The sequence below is a fragment of the Etheostoma spectabile genome, chromosome 20 (genome assembly GCF_008692095.1).
Source record: "Etheostoma spectabile isolate EspeVRDwgs_2016 chromosome 20, UIUC_Espe_1.0, whole genome shotgun sequence".
Classification (NCBI taxonomy): Eukaryota; Metazoa; Chordata; class Actinopteri; order Perciformes; family Percidae; genus Etheostoma; species Etheostoma spectabile.
In genome coordinates this window covers 13,437,474-13,458,050 of record NC_045752.1, presented here as the reverse complement: position 1 = coordinate 13,458,050, position 20,577 = coordinate 13,437,474, and the positions used below count along the sequence as shown (strand labels likewise).

Genomic DNA, 20,577 nt, shown 5'->3' with positions numbered 1-20,577 from the left:
TTTTTTGTAAAACAATCCAGTTTCCTAGTGACAAGCTAAAAGATGACTTTAGATTCTGCATAGAAGGCAAAAAAAGAAAGTTGAACATTTCTCCAAAGTTGTGCTTTAAACAAACCCTTTTAATTTAATAACACTATGCAAGATTTGGTGTAGTTTGTTGCACCAACATTACATCCAAACATTTTTTTGATGTCCTAAAAAGGTAAATGGGTTTTATGGCTTCAAGCTATGGACCAGACCGACATTGTGTTGTTGCCAAGGCTCCCTTTTGGGGCAATAATTACTCTGTATCATCAGGAAAAAAAAAGAAAATGCCGTAAAGCTGTTTTGTAGCGGTTTAACAAAGACTTTCTCACCTAGTTTGGGGCTCGTAAGAAACGTGAATATTCACAGTCAGCGTGGTAAATCCCTAATGATGGTGGTGACAGTTACTACTGATGGATAGCTAATGTTAAAGTGAGAGCCTGCTGCATATACATCAGTAGTAGCATCAGACTGTTGTCAATTAAATCTCAGCCTAGAGGTGACAGAAAAGTAGGCTAGTAATAATAGGTTGATTATTTACAGACGTCAGACTGTGACCAAATGGCAACCATTTTTTGAGATTGCGTATGTTTTACTACACGCAAATGTGCGAGTGCAAAAGAGTCTGCCAGAGTTGGCCAATGTGTGTAAGAGGGGGAAGGTCTGTGAGTGATTAGTGATCTACATTTGTGTCTTTGTCTGCATGTTTCTGTGAAAATCATGATGTTGCAGTCCAAAATACATTTAAGAATGGTGATCCGCAGTCGAAGATCATCCATTTTGTTTGCTAAAGACCGTACATTGGCAAGGAAAATGCTGTGTGATAGCCAATAAGGAGTTAGCCTTAGCCTAACGTTAGCCATCCTCTCTTCATCCCACTTGTTTACTGTCTCAACCCGGCTTGTGTGCACTTCCGGTTGGTGGAGCTGTGTTGATAGAGGCAGTGCTTTTTCGGCCTCGTCACAAATCAACCGCATTTTTACTCAGTGTTGTCTCAGACCAAAAGGGGGGATATTATTTCAACACCACTACTGTGGGATATCACTTAATTGCCTGTGCATTCACTGATTTATTTGTATTTTTACATTAATGCTAATGTCAGTCAACATTTGCTACACACTGCGGTACCTTTCCTGCACAGAAAAGTAGAAATGTGACAGCATAGAGCGGAGATTGCTTCTATGGTAGAAAAATATGTATAGGCTGCTGTATAATGATTTACCTCGTAAAACAAATAGTGATTGTGTGAGTGTTGTGAGCTCCTCTCTCTGGCTTGCTCATCAGTTTCTTTCCCACACTGGATGTTAGATAGTTAGATACTCCTCTTTCCATGGAAGTTTAATCACTTTAGATACGATTGCTATTTCAGTGTTAAAAAAAGACAGAGAGAAGGGAAAGAGAGCCTGTCTGAGGCAGAGGCAATAATACAGTACATTGACAGTAATAGTACTTTCTGAATGTGCATTTTTTAAGCACCCTTTAATTAAGATGTGACTGTGAACTAAAATCAGATAGCAGATTGTAGTTTCTGTATTTATTAGCAAAGCATTTACCAATAATATAGTTGAAATGGGGGAAATGTGGAAAAAGGTTGATTTAAAGGTTTGCACCCAAGTTTTCTGCTTGTGTGACATCTGTATTGGGCTTGTGAACGTTGTGGCAACGCGGTAACGTTAAGGGAGAATTTGCAAGCTAACATTAACTAACTAACACCGGCTGGCTTGCTGGTTCCACCGTGCTTTTAGGCTGCATCTCTTACAGAGAATGAGATAAGCAGCGGGCTGGGTTTAACATTAGCGGTCCGCTGACCCACTGCCTCGGGGTCTAACGTTAGCCGTCAACTGACTCGGATTGTGGGGAAATTTTTTTTTTCTTCAAATTGTTAACATAGACGTATGAGTGACACATAACATGAAGTAACATGGTATTTTATTTAGTTCAAGTTTTAATCAGTAAATTTCTCTTCCACTTGCCCTACAAAAAATCCACTTGTCCCGGCCTTGATGTCGAGATCGCCAGACCTAAATGCAGAGTGCTGTGGAGGAAGCTCCAAGATCAAGTTATGTTCCGCCTCTGTTTAGAAGTCGTGAAAGTGCAGCTCACAGCAACTTAATATGATATAGTGTCTGTCTTGTGTTTGAAATATAGTGTTGGCAAATGGCTTTTTGAGTTTCAATGTCAAAGTATGAGAGCTCATTACGCATCAGTTATCTTTTTTTCATAATTTAATATAGATTTAAAGGGACTCCTTGCTTGATACTTGATAAATGTGGCATAATGTGTCCATGAAACGTGTTTTTGTTACAATAAAAACTGTCCCAGAGTTACTTCAAAGATGAGATTTAATTTAATTAGGATCCCCATTAGCTGAGGCTGTTCCTGGGGTCCACACAAACCATGATACACTACAATAAACACTAAGATGTCTTCAGACAAAAAGAAACAACCACATGATATAAAAATAAGAGCAGTATAACATATTTCCTCACAACTATAAATGTTCCTCTTAATATACTCTTATAAATATTGCACAAAATACATAAGCACTGAATATAGAAAAGCTAAATCTTAAAGCATCTTTGTTTACATATAAATATTCCCATAAACAAAAAAGTACAAAAGTAATTACAAAATATGGTTACAGTCTTAGGGCCCTTAGATGTTGCTTTACTTGTTTGTTTGTTTGTTTGTTTGTTTTAAAGCTTGATTTATTGTGCGTGGTAGCAATCTCAGCCAGAAGTGAGTTCCGTGCAACGATCCCTCCAAACAGTACTGTACGTTGCATTGATTGTGTTTGGGCCCAAGGAACTTTGTAAAGACCTCTGGTGGCATGTCTGGTGGGGTATTTATGTGTTAGAGCTAAATGTAAGTTGACTATATAAACAATTAGGAATTTTCATGTAATGTTTCTAACAAAAGCCAGGAGTGATGCTGAGAGTATCTCCTTAACTTTCAACCAGGAGAGATTGACATGCATGTTGCTCTTGACCATATATACCAATAGTCTAGATGTGATAAAACTAGAGTCTGCAGCACTTGTTTGGTAAGGTGTGGTGTTAGAAAAGCAGAGCACCTTTTTACAACAAATGTCTTCTTTCCCATCCTTACAACAAGAGAATATATATGCCCAGTCCACAACAGTTTACAATCTACGATAACGCCAAGAAGTTTTGTTTCCTCTGCTTGCTCAACAACTACATTATTCGGCATCAAATTCTAGAGCTCAAGGAATAATTTTTACCAAATACAATGCTTTTAGAATTTGTTGCTTGTAGCCCATTCTAGTGCTACCTGCAACTCTTTGGGTTGCAGTTATTTCATTAATTGTAGGTGCACACATGCATATTGTTGTCATCGTGCATACATAAACACATGGGCATTTTTTAAAAGCAAGTGGAAGATTATATATCATATCAAAATAGTAAAGAGAACTTCCTTGTGGAATTCTACACTCTTAATGTTTAATTTAAGGTAATTACCATACATTATCAAATTGTGGCTAGAGCCTTTATTGAGCTCAACTGAAGAGAGAATTAGGATTTTTTTTTTATAGACCTTAATTTCCTCGGTTTTATAAAGATATTTCATTAGATTTTAAGAACAAATCTCTCCTCGTTCTGATGCACTGTACATTTCGTAACAACCATCATTACAAAGACCTATATGCAGTGTCCGAAACTAATTTTTGACTTGGTGCTTGCCAGTGTGACGGCGAGCCTTTCAAGATTTACTTGCCAAACGGAAAATCTACCAGCATTTGGCGCTTGGCAGGTGTTAATTTCGGAACTTGCCTAAAAGTAAATAGTCTGTGACTGATCCATAATTAGTTGAAACTAACCTAAATGTAGGTTATATGTACGTTTTTAAAAGGTAGTCACTCGACTCACAAACATTTTCTCCCATAAAATGCAGTTTATTTTTCTGATTTGTTTCCAGATTTTTTCCAGTTTCCAGTTTATCTGTTCCTGAGTTATACCATGCAAAGACAGTTATAACATGTACCAGCAGCAGTATCATGGTATCAGCTGTCAACAGGGTTGAGGGGCATCCTGTTCTTTTGTCGTAGTGTATTTGTTGGGGAAAAAAAACTTTCAAAGCCATGTGACTTTTATTGACTAAATACATGAGGGCGATGATTGATGGGGTATTTCACATTCTCTGTTTGAAAATGTATTAACTGCAGCTCTAAAGACACACTCTAATAGATCCAAAGAATTTGATGTTCTGTGCATCCAAAAGTAGTGCCTCATGCACAAGGTTTAAGACATACAGTAAACAAGATCCTCTCGCTGCAAAGACAGCTCCGAGTATGCTATCGATAATAGAAAGTGAAGCAATAAATGGAGGGAAAGCAAAAATGTCCAGATGATTATGTACCAGAGTCGTTCAAAGTAAATAGGTTTATTTTAAAAATGCTGCAAAAACATTTCCTCTAGAGTTTTCTAATTTTATATTTGTATCATTTTCACCCAATTTAAATATTTAAGATGAAAAGCAATGAGTTCCTATATTCTTGAAGAAAAGCCCTTAAAAATAATTGTTGCTTTTGTCCATAATATAATAGGAACATAAAGGTGCTGCGTTCCCATTGTACATCCCCACAGGTGTTCCCCCTTATTTAGGTTGATTAGACCTTTTCTCAGGAATGTGTTAGCAAGTACAGACTGCTCTATTGTCATTTTTTCTGTCTCTCCTGTTATCGATGTACAAATTGACCCCACTCTTTTACTTTGTGCAGAGTTCAGGCTGATTGTACTTTGACACGCAAAATCACACAACTCTCAAATGGCCAGCCACTTTGAGGGGGGTGTCGAAGTGGGTTGGTATTTATGTAATTTAGAAAATATTGATAGGCCTTCTTTACAGAGGATGTCACTGTCGGAAAAACATAGTTGTAAATAATGAAATGAATGATGGCGCAACTTCATTTAGCTGCTTCATTCGCAGGGACGTGGAGTTGTGCTCCCTTTTATATTGGCACACTTACGTAGAACAAATGTAAATGTGCTGTATTTATATAGTGCTTTTCTAGTCTCAACGACTACTCAAAGCGCTTTTTAAGCGTACAGGAAGCATTCACCATTCACACACATTCATACACTGTGGCCGAGGCTGCCGTACAAGGTGCCACCTGCTCATCAGATAAACACTCACACACACACTCTGATGCACAGTGGGGTTCAGTGTCTTGCCCATGGACACTTTGACATGGGACTGCAGGGCCAGGGATTGAACATCCAACCTTCCGATTGGCAGGCAACCGCTCTACCACTGAGCCACAGCCACCCCAGACAAAGACATTGTTAATGTTATAAGTAACACATTTTCCTACTGTGACAGGTCGAAATGTCTGCTATAAAAAAGGCCTGTTGTGTCTTTGATCATATGACTGCTCAGCGACATAGTGCAAGGAACAATGAGAGAGGGATGCTGCGTTGCTGTAGCCCATTGTAGTGACAATGGGCCAGGACAATGATAGAGGTTAATAACAAAGCGGTATAATTTCCAACCTTGTGAACTGCTGTAGAGACCCACTTGCCAGGCTAGTTCAAATATTACATCTTTATTATTCTTATTAATTTGGAAAAATTGTTTGTTTAAAATTTTGAAAATGGACATAATGTATTTGAACATGCTTGTCATTTGTTTATGGTCCAATAGTCATGTGTTTTGTCACAAAATAGTAACGTTTCTTGGCCAAGTCCTTAAAGACCGTCTCAGTTGGAAAATAAATGTATACGTGGCCCTCAGAGCCCTTAGACACCTACAATACTCCCACATAGATGGCTTTTTACACCCACACAAATGTTTTTTGACTTATTTTTCCTAATTAGAATATCTTCTCAAGACTCTTTTCCTATACACATTCAGAGGTCAAGTACTATTCGTTGAGCTGATGAGGTTACAAAAAGCTGTTGCATTTGATCATGTCATGCCGGCATGTCTGACAAAACTCTGAACTTATGTTACTGTTATCACAGTCACCTGTGTAGCTTTTGCTCATCTCAGTTTTTTTTTTTCCGAGTCAGCACCTGTTTATTTAGTTACAAAGGATTTATTGATTATTGTGTAGCAATACGTCTACCAGACTAACCAAGTAGTTATGTAGAAGGAGTTTTGCCAAGTTGTTAAAACCCAATGTCAGTTTTAAAATCCCTAGTTTAAACTGAAAGCAGTGCCTTGGGTAGGCTTTACATTAAAATCCCTTTCAGAATAGGGAGAATCCAACTTGGTTGAAGGGGGGATCCCACCAGTGCCTGAAGTTATTTGGCCTTCTGTTACCTATGCTGCTGTCTAGATTATTTGTTTTTCTCATCATAATAGTCAATTAAATGTACCTATCCAAAATATTGTATAAGGTATAATTAGTTGAATATACTTAAAAATAAAGCCAAGTTCAGACCAAACATTAGCAACAAGTGGAAATTTGCAACTTCTTGCAGCGAGCTGATCTGCAGCGTTCTGAAACCTGCCAGTTCACACCAATGTGACGAGACAATTTATCATCTCCATAGCAACCCTTCTTTGTACTTGCTTTGTACTTTTAGGCTTTTTTGTAGCTGACTATATTATTTGTTTCGTGTAAATATGAATGTGGATAACTTTAGTGATATTGAGATGCTTGCTGCAGTTGCATTTCTAGTGATGAATCGGCAAAAACACATTTTAATTATCTGATGCACAGCTTTGTTCTAACGCCGCTGGGCTCTCTCTCTCTTCAGGCTCTCTCTGTCTCGCTTGACCATATGATGTTACCATGCTTTTGAGCGGTCGTTGAGGCTATGTCTAAAACTCGCCATTGTTTGTAACAAAAATAAAATAGATTTTGGACAATTTTATTTCCATAGTTTATAGCTGACTTCTCAAATGGCTGTTGAAACCGGTGACGTCCCTTACGTTTTAAAACCAGCCTCTGCGACTTGACCAGTTGAGTCGCAGCAAAACCATCAGCTGGCTTGAGTCGAGGTGAGACGGGCTGGTTCAGGCCGCTGCAACTTTTCCTTGCGACATTCTAAAACAGTTTTGTCTAGTCACAAATCTTTAGTCTGAACTATTTGACAAGTTCTCATCCTTTGCACACTCAATCAGGCACTGCAATATGCTAGATCAGTTGCCCAGAGACAGGTCCACACTGCAGCAACTAGTGTATGATCATGTGTTTTTATTACGTAAGAGAGGCATGCCTGTGCCCAGTAGGGTACAGTAAGTTTTATTTTCTTGGAATCTCACAACCAGATTTAATTTCAAAACATGATTCTTTATGCACCTCAATTTTTGATTTCCTTTTGTTTCACTGTATGACCACATTTACAATAATATTATGATTAATATATCATCAAGCTTTGTGATACTGAAATGGTGGGATGCAAATTCTGCTATTCAGTAAAATGAAGCTTTTCCTGACATAAATTATTATATTTGGATTCTTAACTAAACAAAGTCAGTGCAGCTGTCATCTTTAAAAAATAAAATAAAAAGGCTTCGCCTCTTATTACTTCATCAGTCAGCATCATTTTATTTTACCTTTTTTATTGTGTTAAATGAGTATATGATATCGTCTCATATCAATTGACTTTGTGATATCAGCAAATATTGTACTGTCCAAATGATCAAACTTGTGATTTACTCCCCTGTTTAAAATGCTCTCCGTAGAAAAGTGTTCTATGAAATTTCTTTCATTATAGCATTTTGCCCAATATTCTATGTCACATTTTAATTTGTAATGAGGCTTTTCATGACGGTGGCAGTGTTTCCTCTATATTATGTTGATGGCGGCTCTCCACAGTAAAATCTCTGCGCCATGGTATAGGGCAGACGCACAACAGGTTTTCCTCTATGTACGTCGCACACAGCCACTCATTCAGCTGTTTTATGAAAAGTCATAAAGTCGTAATAACACAACTCTGCAGTGCCGTCTGCTCTACTAAACTCAAGCAAACTGTCATCCGCTCTCTCTCTCTCCCCGAGCAACTGGAACAGTGACAGGACGTCATCGCTCGCGAAGTCATGGCAAAACAACAGGGCGAGTACTACTTGTCACTCAATTTAGGCAAAGGGACAAACGGCAACAAAAGCCGTAACATGAAATCCGCACTTATGCGGGTCCCGTGAAATATGACAGCAACTGTTAATTGGAAATAGCATTGTGGACACTTCATTTGATGAATTTACTGTTTATCAGACCCTGGATGAGACAAGAAGCTAACGTTAGCAAACGCTACGGTCCCTCTGCCTCCCCGCTGCAGGAGACTATTCCTCCGACACGCTGTATTAATGTTAGCTACTGTTTTAAAACAGTGGTGGTGCATACCACTCCAAATCAACATGAAAAAATGTAGCTAGTAATGTTCTTGTTGTTAAACTGTGTGTAAAATGAGTGGTGACGTTAAATCACCGGTTTCAGGTAACCTTCCTACAGTACCGTCTATTTGCTGGATGGTTTAAGGTAACAGTCGGTAGGTAACATTAGCAGATAAGCCGTTGACAGCGATGTTATTGTTAATATTTTGGCACAATGTTTCTTACCGTAGTGAACATAGTGACTGAAGGTCTGATGTGAGATGCTAAAAAGAAAAACTATACACTGTTTTCAGGTAGCTGCCGCAGCTTGAGGGAATTCTAGAGGAAACACTGTTGTGTTGGTGTTGTCACCAGTCGCCTCCTTACCTTTCAGCCAATTCCATGCACCCTGCCAGTAAATACACACACAGCAACTTGTCCCTGCTTTTACTTAGCTAAACATGGCTGTACATTCTACTTAGCTAGTGGGCTAATTTCCTAAGATGGGTTTTGAGCTAGGCTTGTGCGGTACATAAGTTTTTATATCTTTTAAACATTTTACAGGTGTATACGGTATATGATGGTATTTGTACTGGCCCAAACTAATCCTGTAAAGTAATCCCCAACATGCTACTGTAAAAGAGCCACAACTTAGTGAAGTGCAAAGAGGCAACTGGTCTTCCTCCTTCAGTTCAAACAGGACGTTGTGTCTTTATACCCCCATTAGAGTTGGACAGATGGTCGATGTCATCGTCCATTGGTGATGGCCGTCAACCATCGTGATGTCACAGCAGACATTGAAATCATAGTGAAGCTTTCATGTTTTGTCCGTAAATATTGGTCAGTGTTAAATATTTTGATGTAATTGGCCAATTGGGACTACTGATGCACCTTGTGCTTAGAGGGGTTTACTTTCTACTTTCTAAGGCTCATGTTGCTTATGTTGTCATTGAGTTGAGTGAGTAATTGCTGTCAGTCTCAGATCTTTTCAGTGACAACATTTCAGGATTTAGTAATGCTTTTGCTTTTCCAGGAAGTTGGCAGCTGATACTTTCATTCCCAATATTATATTGTTAAGGTATATATTGTTTTGACACATCAGCTTCTCACTGTCAGTGTTCACTGCAAGCATTACTGTAGACACACTCTGCTTAAATGGCAGAACAAGTGAGATGTTTCTATGGTTTCTAGGCTGGATGGTTTTGTAAATATAATGCAAATAAAGTAAAACAAATATTAACTACAACATAGTCTGAAGGGTTGGGGAACTGTTTTTTACTATATAAACACCAGTTTCTTTTTGATTTTATGAGTAGTGCATTGCCATTCCTGAATATTGGTAATGCTTTTGTTTGAGCTAATCTGTTGTCCTTGAGTGTGCGTAGTTAAAAGCATAACATTACTATTTCCAAAAGCTTCAGCTAAAGAGATCTGTGCAAAGGGTTGTAGATATGTTTTATGTGGAATTTATTTGACTGGTAAAGGGCTGTGATGATAACCGCATCACCGCAGTAAGAGAGAACCCATACCGTCGCAGACCCACAATGGCAATGGTTGTGAAAATGGTTTCCTTACAACTGACGGAAAACGCATTTTTACTAATGTTGTTTTGTTTGTGAAAAAAAGCTTTTTAGAAAAGCAAAATGGCATGTGTAACTTTACTCCCAAATGTAATATACATGCACAGTTAGTAAAATGCTTTGCAGTTTGACAGTGTGTTTGTAACAATATCGTACAGAACTACCTCTTAATTAGAGTGAGCTTTGATTATGAAGGTAATACCTCACCCTATATGTGATCCTATGCATAAGTAATATGTTTCAAGCATGCCTGCAATACAGACATTTTATCTGTGTCATTTGAATTTTACTTACTTTAAAATACCATATTTCTCTATATGGTTCCTAAGATAAAGAACCATACACTTTGTCAATTTTGTCTCCTGTACTTTAACTCCATCTGCTGGCTGATTGTAAATCTCAAGCTTTTAATTAAAAGAGGTTGCCACAGCAGTCAACATCAATGGGCGTGGCTAAAGACACATTGTTTTACTTGTTGAAATCCAAATGTGTAGTGCTTCAGCCCTCTGAGTCAAAGGCCTCCCAGGTATGAATTTGCAAAAACAAAAGGGTTTTTACTGTTATAAGAAGAGGGTAAATGTGTAATATTTTAGTTGTGCATATTAATATAAAGCTTTAGCAAAGACTTCTCACATAGATGCATTCTAAGTATCTAGCAGGCTAAATATCTGGACCTGTCAGGCAGTCCCAAAAGCCAATGGGAGCACAAGACACGGGTTTAGGAGAAACCTGGGGGAGGGGATGTCTGTAACAATAGGTACTTTACTGTCTGTGTTGTTTTTGCAACACAGACCAAAGTTGTTTTTGCACCTAGAGAAAACAAGCTATTAGTAGACATGTCAAAACAACGTAAGAAAAAAAATCAAAAACCAGATGTACACATTAGGGATTCCTTCTTGTGAAACACGTTGTAGTGTGTGACCTTAAGTTGCCGGTCAGTCATGTAGTGTGAAAACCACAACAACTTTAAAACTCAAGGCAGCAAGTTGTGTAGTGTGAACACTACAGTAATCTGGCGACTTTGAAAGTTGTGCAGTGTGAACTTAACTTGACAACTTGGTCTTAGCTTTGCTCACTGATGTTCTGGGCACAGAGTGAGTCACAAGAGCTCAGCAGATCTATTGAGTTTATATATTTTCCCCCCAAATGTAAGCTTCTTAATTAGATAAAATCTGTTTGAACAAACCTTTTTAAAGGCCAAATATTTGTACAGATAATTGCATCTGTGCACATCAGCCAAGGTGGCGCTGTTTCAACGCAAACAATGGCTCAAGCTGACACAAAGTGATTCTGCTGCTGATCCTGTGTAGACATAGAGTTATGGAGATCACCGACATACTAGGACTGGCTGTGATTGTCATTGTTATATTTACCTGTCCACAGCACATAGTAGGACTATACATTTCCTGACATTGACAGACCTTTTTGGCTGTGCAGGCAAATTGTGTCGAGCCGTGTCTTTTAGTAGTAAACAAGGCACAGCAGTGAAATTTCAATGTAGTAGGCACCTAAATAAACCACATCCAATATTAATATGAACTACATGAATGTGTATTTTCCTTGCTTGATTTACTGTTGAGGCTGCAAGAAAACGTGATTTAGCAACAAAAAAGCGCCGTAATAATTGTCTGTTTGGGGTTAACTTAATAACCACAAACCACTTAAACCAAACTTGAATGTGCTTTGTTGGGTTTTTCTTTTCTTGTCACACCTCACAACAACAATTTACTACGTTCATTAGTAGGTCATCAATAAGCGAGGTAAAAATGATCTAATTCTGACAAATGATTATAGAAAATGCACCCCATGCTTGCCAACCCTTTTCCTTTTCCTACGCTTCTCCCTGCTGTTCTCCTGGAGTTTCAATTCACCAGAGTTTTACCTCACACATGATGAAATTTCAAGAGCTGCCCCTCTGCAATGTTTTTTTGGAAATACCCTGGTAATACTAGGTATTATGGGTTGGAATCACCTGACGCCTCCCAATACAATATCATCACGATACTTATGCTACGATACAATATTATTGCGATTCTGCAATATATAATCTTTTTTCCAACTTCTAATTTTTCCCAATTTCTAATGATGTCAACAAAAGGAAACTTTGTCAACATCAGTTTCATCTAAAAGGATTAATTTCTCTGTTTGTCTATCCCACTTCAATTTTATTGCTGCAAAATGGGATTGTCAAGCAGACAAACGGACCAACACATATATAATGACATAAGATCAATACTTGGTGCCTGTGTATTGATACAGTATTGCCACTGAAAATATTGCGATACTATGCTGTATTGATTTTTTTGCCCCCCACCCCTACTAGGTATTAGTTAAATCAGCAAGACAAAACTGTCACCTCAAAGAAAACAAAAACAATACTTCGATATAAATTTTAGGTCATATTGTCCACCCCTATAATGGTCCTACTACTAAAGAGTACACTGTCCTGCTATTGACTGAACAACCTAATGAAAGTGATCTTTTGTGTGTTACATTTTGGTCTTTTAGATATGTTCAATTAAATGGAGATACTTTTCCTTTTTACTTGCCTACATAAACAAAGGTGATTGTTAAATATCTGGCTACAATGACCAGGAGAAAGGCCTTGCTTGAACAAACCTCACCTAACGGTAGTTTTCTTACTCATTTCATGAGGAATGTCCTTGAGACACCTTGCTTAGGCCACCGCTGCCAATGTTACCCATGTTGGTGTATAATTTAGTTTCCAACTTTAATATATATTGCTCTATACTTGTAGAGTAATATCTGCCATACTACTTATTACCCATTGTTTTCCTACTTTGGCTGTGATTTTTGTCTTTCTGTTACACCGTCCAAAATTGACAATTTTGCTTTAGCATTGATTATGTCCTTTGCCAGCCTTTCTAAATGAGAATTAAACAGATTCTACGATGAAATTATATCACAGCTAATTTTATATTTCTTAAAGTTCATAACACTGCAGTCACTGAACATGTTTCCTTTCCTTTGCTTCTCTTTCAGTTCTACAAGCATGTTGTCCAGAGTGTAGAGAAGTTTGTTCAAAAGGTGAGTTATATTTTAAATAGAGGATTGTCAGCAAAGTGCAATAACATTTTGGGAGTTAAAACACACTCAATGTACAAACTCTTTCAGGACATTTCATTAAGTATGATGATAATGATGAGGTGAATTCACAAAAAAGTTAGATTTCCCTAAACCAGTCACAAAGGACACATAGATAAAGGCAGGAAGATGATCCTTATAGTTTGTATATTCATTGTGAAGGCAGTGTGCACATTTTTGCAAATTATTTTTTTCTGACATCAATTTCCCAAATTGCTTGTGATTTACTTGAAGTGTAGCACTGTAAATAAGTACATTTATCACTTAAGTAATGCATAAAAGGCTAGGCTGTAACTTCTTAGATTGTTTCACTGTTATTAAAATGTCCTAACATCAGCTTTCTGTTTCTGTATCGACAGTGCAAACCCGAATACAAGGTCCCTGGGCTGTACGTCATCGACTCAATTGTCAGACAGTCACGGCATCAGTTTGGCACAGAGAAGGATGTTTTTGCCCCACGCTTCAGCAAGAATATCATCACAACGTTCCAGCACCTCTACCGCTGCCCTTCAGATGATAAGGTCAGAGAGTTTTTAATAGGTTTCGTGTTCCTCTCTACGGACGGTCATGGTTTCATGAGAGCTGATATTGGGCCCCTTGATACCTGCCTCAGTTTTACAGGAACAGGGATTGGCAATGGGCTCACTTTATTGCGGTGTTGTGACTGAGTAAGAGAGTGAATTGTCACTCAGTGTGTTTAGGGCAGTTTGTTTAGTCCCATATTATCATGGACAAATATGAGAAATTGTTAAAAAATAACTACAACTAGTAAATGACACGTTAACTTTTAATGACAAAGGAAATATGCAACTCTCAGAAAGCTAAATTGAACATGTGTTAAAAAAAAAGTTGTTTTTAATTAGTGATTTTTGCTTTCATGTTGTCTTCACATTTTACTATTATGTCACAGTTGCTTTTGTCATCTTTATCTGTTTCCAGAGTAAGATAGTGCGAGTCCTGAACCTGTGGCAAAAGAATGCGGTCTTCAAGAGTGACATCATCCAGCCTCTGTTGGACATGGCAGCAGGGATTGCCCCTCCCAGCATCACACCTGTAATGCCCAGTGCTGCTCCAGTCAATAACACTACACCTGGTCAGTCAAAGTACACACGAGTAGAGTGTAACACACATAACCATACACTCTAATAATGTGGCAAGATCATTTGTTTAACACAACTATGGAATGTCCTTATTTCATGGTTTATATTACAACACCCCTGTTTCTGCGTGTCCAGGCACCCCAGCTACTCCGGCTACCCCAGCTAACATAGTCCAGGGTCTGCCTGATTGGGCTTCCCAGATTACCAACACAGACACTGTGGCTGCTGTGGCACAGATCCTACAGAGTCCCCAGGGACAACAGGTTAGTAATCATGTCCACCTAGCATTTCAGTTCAGTTGAATTTTATTTATAGTGTCAAATCACAACAGGAGTTATCTCAGAACACTTTACAGAGTAGGTCTAGACCACACTATAATTACAAAGACCCAACAGTTTCCCACGAGCAAGCATGTAATGTGACAGTGGTGAGGAAAAACTTCTTTTTTACAGACAGAAACCTCGGCACTTGCTCTTGGTGGGCGGCCATCTGTCACTGACATTTGGGAGACAGATATAGAGAAATTTGATTCATAATAATTATTACAACAATGAAACTCTAGCTCTAGCCAATGAAAGCAAAGAAGGGCGGGTCTTTGCCAATAAATGCGACTGGGGTGCGGTCTCTATGGTAACCTGGCTAAAAAATGTAGGCAAAATGTATCAAACCTGGCAAATATACAGTTTTACTTGAGAAAAGACTCAAATCAAATGGCGTTGAAAATGGATAGAGGTAAAGGGTGGAGAATAGAAGCCGTTCAGGACGTACATTGCCACACATTTCCACACGTAGCCGGGTGCTTGCTTTTGCAGCATTTGTTCAACGAAGATACTGTACGGCAGCAGCGGTACGAAAGTCGTCATTTGATCACATAGCTTCGGTTTGTTCACTCTGTCACTCAAGTTTTTTACCGGCAATGACCGCTACCGCTGCGCTTTCAATGACCAACCGTGTTTGTGATGGATAAAAATACGCGTGTGTACATTCATTGTGGAATGTGATTTGTCATTCACAATGGCCCAGCCACAGTGTAAAAAGCTATCTGATGACAAATCTGCTTGGACAAAGCTGCCTATTTGGAATCAGCATGGCAGTTATTTAACCAACCATGTCCTTGTCCCAGAGTTTAGACGACTTCTATTTGAAAAGCTAAAAAATGCAAAGTTTACACTGAATTTACATGGAGCAACTTATCTCAACATGGACAAAATCATGGACAAAATCATGTATGTACTTGGATACATTTTTTTATGATGACCTGATCAAAGTAACATACAGCATGTTTTGCTTCCATAATTATTCACTGTACGATTTTTAATACCTTATAGAGGCCTGTAGCTCACTCAGTTAATGCGCTCGCCCCATGTTGGCTGAGTCCTGCAGCGGCCGGGTTCGAATCCAGCCTGCGTCCCTTTGCTGTGTGTCATCCCCCATCTCTCTCCCCCTTTCACGTCTGTCCACTATCTTATAAAGGGGAAAAAAATAAATAAATGAAGTGACCAAGACCAGTCTCAAGAATACTGGGTGCCACCTAGGAATGTAACGGTATGAAAATTTAACCTCACGGTTATAGTGATCAAAATTATTACGGTTTTCGGTATTCTCGCAGTATTTTTAAAAGTGTGTTCGGTGCCATTAGCAGCAATTTTTCTCCTGCACGTTCTGCAGACAGGTTAACTTTCAGCTGTCCTTCAGCATTCTTATAATAGCCAAAAATGCTCATGCTTCAGACGTAGTCCTCTTACAGGGCTGAAAAAAGTCCTGAGCGCTGTCACCTCCTCCTTCCGCCATGATTCCAACTTCAAGAAACTCATGTTGTAGGCTACGCAGTGCACTTGCGTGGCAACCTCAGAAGACTGGGATGAAGCTGGGAAGAATTAAACACACAGTTTTTAAACCGGGCTAATCCACTGTGATAATAATGATATTTTAAATGAAAACGGTAATTGTTATTGTCAACATTTTTGCTGTGGCCAGCCAGGTAGATGAATCCGACTATTAGGAGAAGCAGAGAAAGGGAGGGGGCAAAATTATTTGGTTATAGGTAACCATAATAATCCTTAAGAGTCTTTATTTCCAGTAAAACAATACTAGTTTGTGTAGCTATTGGCGTTAAACGTGTCACATATGTATGTTGTCACTTGTTGTAGCTGCAGCAGCTGGTACAGAGTCTACAAATGCAGCAGCAGAAGCCCCAGCCATCCCTGCTGCAGGCCTTGGATGCTGGCCTGGTGGTGCAGTTGCAAGCTCTGACAGCTCAACTCACTGCGGCCGCGACTGCCAACAGCCTCAACCCCCTGGAGCAGAGGGTCTCCTCTTTTAATAAGGTAATATTGCAGTCAGCAATCAAATGTTTGTCATTCCTTCCTTCATCTGTTGCCTCTTAATGGGAGTATGTTGTGGGTTCCTTCCAGAAGCTTCTGGGTCCTTTTGATTTTGGGAATGATTCTGAACGTGGTGAAGAATCCAAAAAGGACTCCTCATCTCAACTGTGAGTTAATTGTGTTTTATAATCAGGGTATTATTTCTCCAATTCTAAAACTGACTTAATAGTGACCTTGAGTCCTTTGACCACGTCAACCACCTTCACTGATATTTAATTGAGCTGCTGACTACTTCCAGGCCCATGGTGTCAGAGCCCATCAACAGCTCCATCTTCCATCAGCTGGCTGAGCAGCTACAACAGCAGAACCTGGAACAGTTTCAGAAGCAGCTTTTAGAGCACCAGCAGCACCAACAGAAGGTAGGTGCGCACACACTGTACACACACAGATTATTGTTTCTTCAAGAATGTTTTGTCAGGACTGATGTAGGTTGATGTGGTTTAATAGATAACTATTTCGTTAATCATACCAAGTAGTTAATGGACTGCATTAATGTGGTGCATTTCTAGTCTTAACCACTACTCAAAGCGCTTTACACACTTCAGGCGCCATTCAACCATCATACACACATTCATACACTGGTGGCCAGACCTGCCATACCAGGTCCCAACTGCGCATAGTATAAACATTTACACACCGATGGTGCAGCATCAAGAGCAATTTGAGGTCAGTGTCTTGCCACAGGACACTTTGACATATAGAGAAGGTGAATGACTTGATGAGTTGAACCACTGACCTTCTGATTGGTATACGACTGCTCTACTCCCTGAACCACAGTTGCCCCAAAAATACCTTTTTAATTTGCTTTACAAACAAAATAATGTCCAGGTGTGCAAATAGATGACTCAAATATCTACAGTCAGAGCAACTTGTTTAGTGTTACCTGCACATCCAGCACTTAGTCTCATTCCGACACCACACTATGTCCCTGACATAACTTTCAGACCTGCAATTCAAATGTGAAAATGAAATGGTTGTTCTCATCACAGTTATGGATAAATACGCCTAGACTAGCCTATTTAGATGTCTTGTTAATAAATGACACATAATAAGTGCATCGCTCTTTTTATTCCTCCAGGCAATGAGCATGGAAGGGCAGGACTCAATCTTTGGGCAAGAGAACTCGACTGCTCAGAGCAGCAGCCAGTCACAGCTTCCTGAGCAAGATAACAAGGTGGATGACTCCATGGACAACCAACAGCAGGTATGTATGCCTGGCCCATGGGCAATTAACAAAACTAGTAAATCATATTGATTTATTCCTCTGTATTATTTATTTATTTTTGTAAATGGAGGGCTGCACTAAGTTTGTTTGGTTTGATGTGATGGTAATTCCTGCCGTTTTCTACCTGACCTTGTATTTCTGTGTAGAGAGGAATTGAAATGACCCTGTGACCCTGTCTTTTTTAGGACATGGATCTAGATGAGGGCCTGGACGGTATGGAGGAGGAGATCTTTGAGGCAGAGGAGAAGAAGAATGTAAGCACCCGCTCCAGAACACGCTCAAGGTCACGCTCTAGGTCAGTCCCACTTACTATGTTATTTTGTGACAAAATGTTCTGAACGTGCCTGGAATATTGCTGAAGTGTGTGCTGTGTAAGTTAAAGAATCTATGATCGTTTAATCTTGTTTAAAAAGTGCTGACTTCTGCCCTGAAGGTCAAATGCAGTACTGTCTCAAGATAACTTTGGAAATGTGGCCAGGTTGGCTCAGTTGGTAGAGCAGGCGCACATATACTGTACATAGAGGTTTATGCCTCGACGCAGAGGTCCAGTGTTTGAGTCCGACCTGCGACGATTTTCTGCATGTCTTTCCCCTTTCTCTTCCCTTTCTCACCTATCTCTCCTGTCCATTAAAGACGGAAAAGCCCAAAAAAATAATCTTTAAAAAAAAAAAGACTAGATAACTGTGACCATGACTGCTTCCTGCTTCTTACAGTGCAGACGCTTTTGCTGCTTGCTCCTGCTTCTGCTTGCATATTTTTGCTGATAATCTTGCTTTTCCTCTGAGAGAAACTATGAGCAGCGGCTCTTGGATACTTATAAATAACTGGACTATACATTTTTTGTAGACACAGTAGGCTATTGCCATAGCTCAAGCCTGTCCTACAGTGACTGTAGCTAAAGCTAATTAGCAGCAAGATGCCTCCTTTCTCCGTGGATGACTACTACAAACTCCTTCAGAAGATTGCACTTCTGGAAACCAAGGTTTACCTTCTAGAAGTGAACGTGGAAGTTAACGGATCTTGTGGAAATGACACCACTTTACCATGGACCCATAACAATGGACAAAAGCATGCTAACACACGGCTAATTAGCACCAACAAAGCTACAAAGAAACAGGAGGGCTGTAGAACGGGTAACAAATCAACAAGTGGCAGTCCTCCCTGGAACTCTTGTGGTGCGAAGCCTAAGAGTAAATCATTCTCCTGGGAAATGGGAGGACGACTAACGGGCAGGGCACAGCGCCCTGAGATTTGTGATATGACCGGCTGGCCTGCATTATCTTCCGGGCAGAGCGCCTCTTCAACCCCTCTACCTAGTAGGACACAGCCGTGGACAGCTGCAAAAGGGAAAATAAGCAACAAAATGCCCCCCCAACAACCTGGTGTGCAACTGGATAACAGATTTGCTCCTCTGCTGCAAGACGCTGGACAGTCATCTGATGACCGGGACTGCGTTTCATCGCCACACAGCAGGGTAAGGCCTGAGAGCAATTCAAAAAGTAAAAAGCTAACAACTGGGCCTCAAACCCTGATTGTGGGTGACTCTGCTATAAAGATTTAAAAAACAGTAAAAACACAAAATCTCTGTTTTCCCAAAGCATGGTGTCTGACTTTACCCAAAAAATCCCAGCTTCATCAGCAGAACACCCAACTGTGAAGAACATTTTTCTGCTATAGGGTCAAATGATGTTGTAAAGCAACAGTCTGAATGCAGAGACTGGACTTTAGGAACTGCTGGACACCGTCACTCTCTAAACGCAATGTGTTTATCAGTGGCCCTATACCGTCAGTCAAGAGGAGGAGAGATTCAGCCGACTGTTGGCACTAAACAAATGGCTTTCAACTGAATGTACCGTCCACTCTCTGCAGTTCATTGACAATTTAAACATTTTCTGGGAGCGCAGACATCTTTTTAAAGCAGATAGACTTTCCCTTAACAAGCCAGGAGTAAAGCTGTTCACCTCTAATCTGCTTTACTTTCTGCGCTACACATCTGCCAAGGACACGAGACAAGACGAATCAAAACAAAAGGAAGACACAACAAAGTGTGGCAGTGATCCACCACAGCCCCCACCTGAGCAAAGATTTGACCCTGGGACACCACAGAGCACAGATACAAAATCTCAACTCCTCTTTTCACCCATCCAGCACCCCTCTAACACTCTTACCAACCCCAAATCCTTTGAGGAGCCATCGCTGTCTCCACTCACCCTTTCCCCTCTTTCCCCTACCCCCATGTTGGAGTTCACTGACCACATGAATCACCTGGTAGATGCTGGAACCAAATTTACACCCCTTCCTTCCCCCATCTCTCAACCCCTGGCAAAAATAAAACGCCGGGTTCAACCCCGGTTAATAGTAAAACGCCGGGCTCCTCTGCCAGGAAGTAAACAAACTCTTTCCACTCAGACTGATAAGGACGCTTGTGTGCAAAATCCAGTAAGCATGACCTGATATGTGCCGGGCCTTGGCTCCAGGCCTAGAGACACTCATGACTTTTTCCAAGACAAGCCCGGGCCCTGTGGATTCAACTCTTCCTCAATTTATGTTGTGATAGGTATAGGAAAAGAATGGTGAATAAGCACTTAAACTGCTTGCTAAATTTACTTTCATCATCTCTCAGTCACACAGTTTAAAAATAAACCTTACACTAAACTGTAATACCATACTACTATACAACGTCAGGTCTTTGCAGGAAGTCTTTTTATCAATATTTTATTATCAACAAATCTAGATTTTATGTTTTTACTGAAACCTGTTACCAAACAACAGCGCTGCTTTCTCATCGAGTCAGCTCCCCCTAACTTCAGTTTTATGAGTGAGAATAGAGTGAATAAGAAAGGAGGTGGAGTCGCCATTTTGCTTAATGACTCATTCCA

The 20,577-nt window shown here is 39.8% G+C and overlaps 1 protein-coding gene across 2 annotated transcripts in view; it reads left to right on the top strand.

The window, feature by feature from the left end:
• Positions 1 to 20,577, top strand: part of scaf8 (SR-related CTD-associated factor 8) — a 39,751-nt gene that overhangs the window by 8,066 nt on the left and 11,108 nt on the right. For both annotated transcript variants that reach the window (XM_032501063.1, XM_032501064.1), the window contains 9 exons: positions 12,888 to 12,932; positions 13,349 to 13,510; positions 13,929 to 14,082; positions 14,225 to 14,352; positions 16,240 to 16,416; positions 16,504 to 16,580; positions 16,712 to 16,832; positions 17,552 to 17,677; positions 17,884 to 17,993. In XM_032501063.1, the coding sequence (XP_032356954.1) occupies positions 12,888 to 12,932; positions 13,349 to 13,510; positions 13,929 to 14,082; positions 14,225 to 14,352; positions 16,240 to 16,416; positions 16,504 to 16,580; positions 16,712 to 16,832; positions 17,552 to 17,677; positions 17,884 to 17,993 (1,100 nt within the window). The remainder of the gene's footprint in view (positions 1 to 12,887; positions 12,933 to 13,348; positions 13,511 to 13,928; positions 14,083 to 14,224; positions 14,353 to 16,239; positions 16,417 to 16,503; positions 16,581 to 16,711; positions 16,833 to 17,551; positions 17,678 to 17,883; positions 17,994 to 20,577) is intronic.